The following is a 2,884-nucleotide window of genomic DNA, read 5'->3' as shown; positions in this document are numbered from 1 at the left end:
AATGGTCCATGAGATGAATTTCGAAAAGTAAAAGAATAGAAAATTAGGAAAAGAAAGTCTCATCCTCCTTTTGTTCACCTTTCAACAAACGGTTGCTCCACTTTAACTTTATTCTTTTTTTTTTTTTCCGTGCCCCAAAATTCAAACTAATCTATTTACTTATCAAGTAATCTAATTGATAATCTAAGATTCAATCATGAACTTATGTAAATAAAAAAAAATTAAAAGAAATGCTAGTGTAACAATTTTAATTTGTTTTGCTATTCAAATTCTAACTATTTTATTACAATTGAGATTGTTTTCTCTTTTCTTAACATATACATACATGAGTTAAAAGGGCAAAAAGGAAAAAAAAACGAAGAGAGAGAGGAGACGTGTGCTAATATTTGATCTCCTCATTTTATATATGTTTTTATATTATATTATTATTTATATATTCATTTTTTTTTATCTCGAAAATTTGAAAAAGATGTAAATGCAAAACTTTTTTTTTTTTTATTTGAGTAGAGAAGCTAATCCGGTAACGATTTTAGTTCCTCTCTCTACACTCTTCGGTTCAATCGCCGGTGGCTGCCACGCCGTTACCGGCTCCGACGAATTTTTCTCATCCGCCGGAAAATCTTTCTCGGCGGCAGATCCGCCGGGATCGTTCTCCGACGGCAGGCTCTTCTCGCCGAAAATCAGCTCCAATTCACCGCAATCGCTAAACCCGTCGTCGTCCTGAGATTCAACGTCAGATTTGACCTTCTCCGATTCCGATTCTGGAACAGCGATGGCTATGGGGTCTTTTCTGGAGTGAGGAGAGAGCCATTTGGCTCTCATGTAATCGGCCTTCCGCCATGGAGGGAAGTGCATTCCTTTCTTCTTAAGACTCTGTTTGGCCGCCTCAGAAACGATGGAGACTATTTGGCCAAGCCGATCAGATTTTCCGACGAATATGTACGGCAGAGATTGGAGGATAGCCTTGTAAGCTCCGGTTGATCGAGCTATCTCAAACTCTGATCTGAAATCTATGTCTATCAATAACCTCTCGCCTTTTACTACCACATCTATGTACTCGTATTCACCTGAAACCAAACATAAATCAATTTCAGATTTTCTCTATTTCTTTCTTTTCTCTTGGTCAATTTGTTTTGTTGTTTTTTTAGGGTTTATAGGATTGGAGACTGTACCAGCTGGGAATGAAGAAGATTTTTCCCATTTAGATTTACAGATGGTGGAATCGTAGCCCATAGATGAGAGTCCTTCGGTTACAATCTTTATCAAATCTTCTTTTCGTTTGTGATTTTTGTTCTTCTCAACGATCTTAGCAGTATCGGCCAAGAGATTTCTCTCTGCTACGCTCGCACAAGGAATTAGACTCTATTTTTGGCCAAAAATAAAAATATCAGTAAACGAAACAAATTAATTTTCAGTTTTCTGCTTGGTTGCTGAGAATCGTAAGATTTTCTTTTTACCTTGAGGATGTCGGAGGCGTCGCCGCCAAAAGATCCGGAGGTAGTGGAGTCTCCGAAACCACCGCCGAAGACGTCGAATTCATCATCGGAGCTATCGTAGCTGTTCGCATTAAAGCAATTGCAGCGGTTACGCCCGCATTTGGGTGGAGGTGGAGGTGGTTGCCTCTCGTTGGTTTCCTCGATGAAATTTTGAACCATCTTGGCCAAGCAAACCGAACTCGGTTCAAACACAGTGGCTGCTCCTCCATCTTTGTACTGAGTTGGTTCGCCATTAACATTAGTGGTCTTTTCTGTTGAAGAATTCCTCAGGACGCTCGGAAACTGGCGGTCAAAGAGCCTCCTGAACCGCGATTTCAACACCGGTTTAGCTGAATCGGTTCGAACCGCAGGTTCCCTAACTGATTCGGGATCAATATCAAGAGGTTGTATCTTCATCGGAAATGGCATCGTTCCGAAGAAGAGAAAGAGAAAACGAAAAAAAATCTTTTCTTCAAACTACCTCCGCTTCTAATTACAACTAAAAGGTTTTTTCTGCTCCATTTTCAGAGCTTAGTCTATCTAAACAACTCAAAAACCATTCACTCAAATTACACAGAAACGAACAACAAAAAAATGACGAAAATCAATCCAATTTCTCAATATTCCATCTACATTCGCTGTTTTGTTTTTCCGTTAGATTATCAGGTTAATCTAACAAATGAAAAAGAAAACAGCGGAAACAAAAAGGAAAACTCTACCAAAATTTATGTACGAACGAAGGGAGAAAAATCGGTACCTTCCTCTAGAAGTATCGTATCGGTAATAACTTTTTAATTTTTTTTTCGGCTAAGGAAAAGCGTCGAATAACGTGTACTGTAACTAAGCGAAACGAGATCGCTTCCGGTCAAGGATTTTCATGGAAAACGTGTCGGCGATGATCGGAGATTCGAGCATTGCGTACAGTAATCGAAATGAAAGTCGCCGGAATATTCATTTCTCCGGTGACCAATAATCGCCGGTAGTGAGTTTGTGGATGGAGGTGTATATATATATTTATATGGCTGTGGTTTTTTTCCTTTCTCTTCTGAAATGGGTGAAGAGTGAAGAGAGTGAGTTTTTTAGTGAGTGAAATGTGAATGGTGGGCGATATGGGATGGGTTGGGGGTTTTATAGGACCAGTGGAAGTGGACCCTAGCTGACTTGTCCTAATATAAGCTTACGTGGCAGAGAGTTGAAGTTCACTCGAAATTTACTAGAGGGGTTGTTCAGAAAAAGAAATTTACTAGAGGGCTGAAATGAATTATGTGCCACGTGTTGCGATTCTGATAATGGGCTCTCTGTAGCAGTGTGAATTTATAAGGGGAAGTTCTATTTACACCTCACAAAATGATAAGTACACCCCATTATTAAAAAAAATATAAACTTAAATAATTTTTAAAAATTACTCT

The 2,884-nt window shown here is 38.9% G+C and overlaps 1 protein-coding gene across 1 annotated transcript; it reads right to left on the bottom strand.

Moving 5' to 3' along the window:
* Positions 1-237: 237 nt before the first annotated feature.
* LOC115722211 (uncharacterized) lies at positions 238-2,585 on the bottom strand. The gene is made up of 3 exons (XM_030651356.2): positions 1,458-2,585; positions 1,173-1,362; positions 238-1,067 (listed from the first exon to the last, which is right to left on the bottom strand). The coding sequence occupies exons 1-3, from the start codon at positions 1,902-1,904 to the stop codon at positions 496-498; spliced, it is 1,209 nt and encodes a 402-aa protein (XP_030507216.2). The 5' UTR covers positions 1,905-2,585; the 3' UTR covers positions 238-495.
* Positions 2,586-2,884: the final 299 nt, after the last annotated feature.

The sequence above is a fragment of the Cannabis sativa genome, chromosome 9 (assembly GCF_029168945.1).
Source record: "Cannabis sativa cultivar Pink pepper isolate KNU-18-1 chromosome 9, ASM2916894v1, whole genome shotgun sequence".
In the NCBI taxonomy this organism is placed as follows: Eukaryota; Viridiplantae; Streptophyta; class Magnoliopsida; order Rosales; family Cannabaceae; genus Cannabis; species Cannabis sativa.
Note: the sequence above shows the minus strand (reverse complement) of the source record. Positions and strands in the feature narration are given on the sequence as shown.

Bases quoted from the DNA above. Each gene is read 5' to 3' on its own strand.
- LOC115722211 (XM_030651356.2), bottom strand. From the start codon at position 1,904: ATGCCATTTCCGATGAAGATACAACCTCTTGATATTGATCCCGAATCA. The intron at 1,363-1,457 runs GTAAAAAGAAAA...GGCCAAAAATAG, and splicing joins ACGCCTCCGACATCCTCAAG to AGTCTAATTCCTTGTGCGAG. The intron at 1,068-1,172 runs GTACAGTCTCCA...GTTTGGTTTCAG, and splicing joins ATCTTCTTCATTCCCAGCTG to GTGAATACGAGTACATAGAT.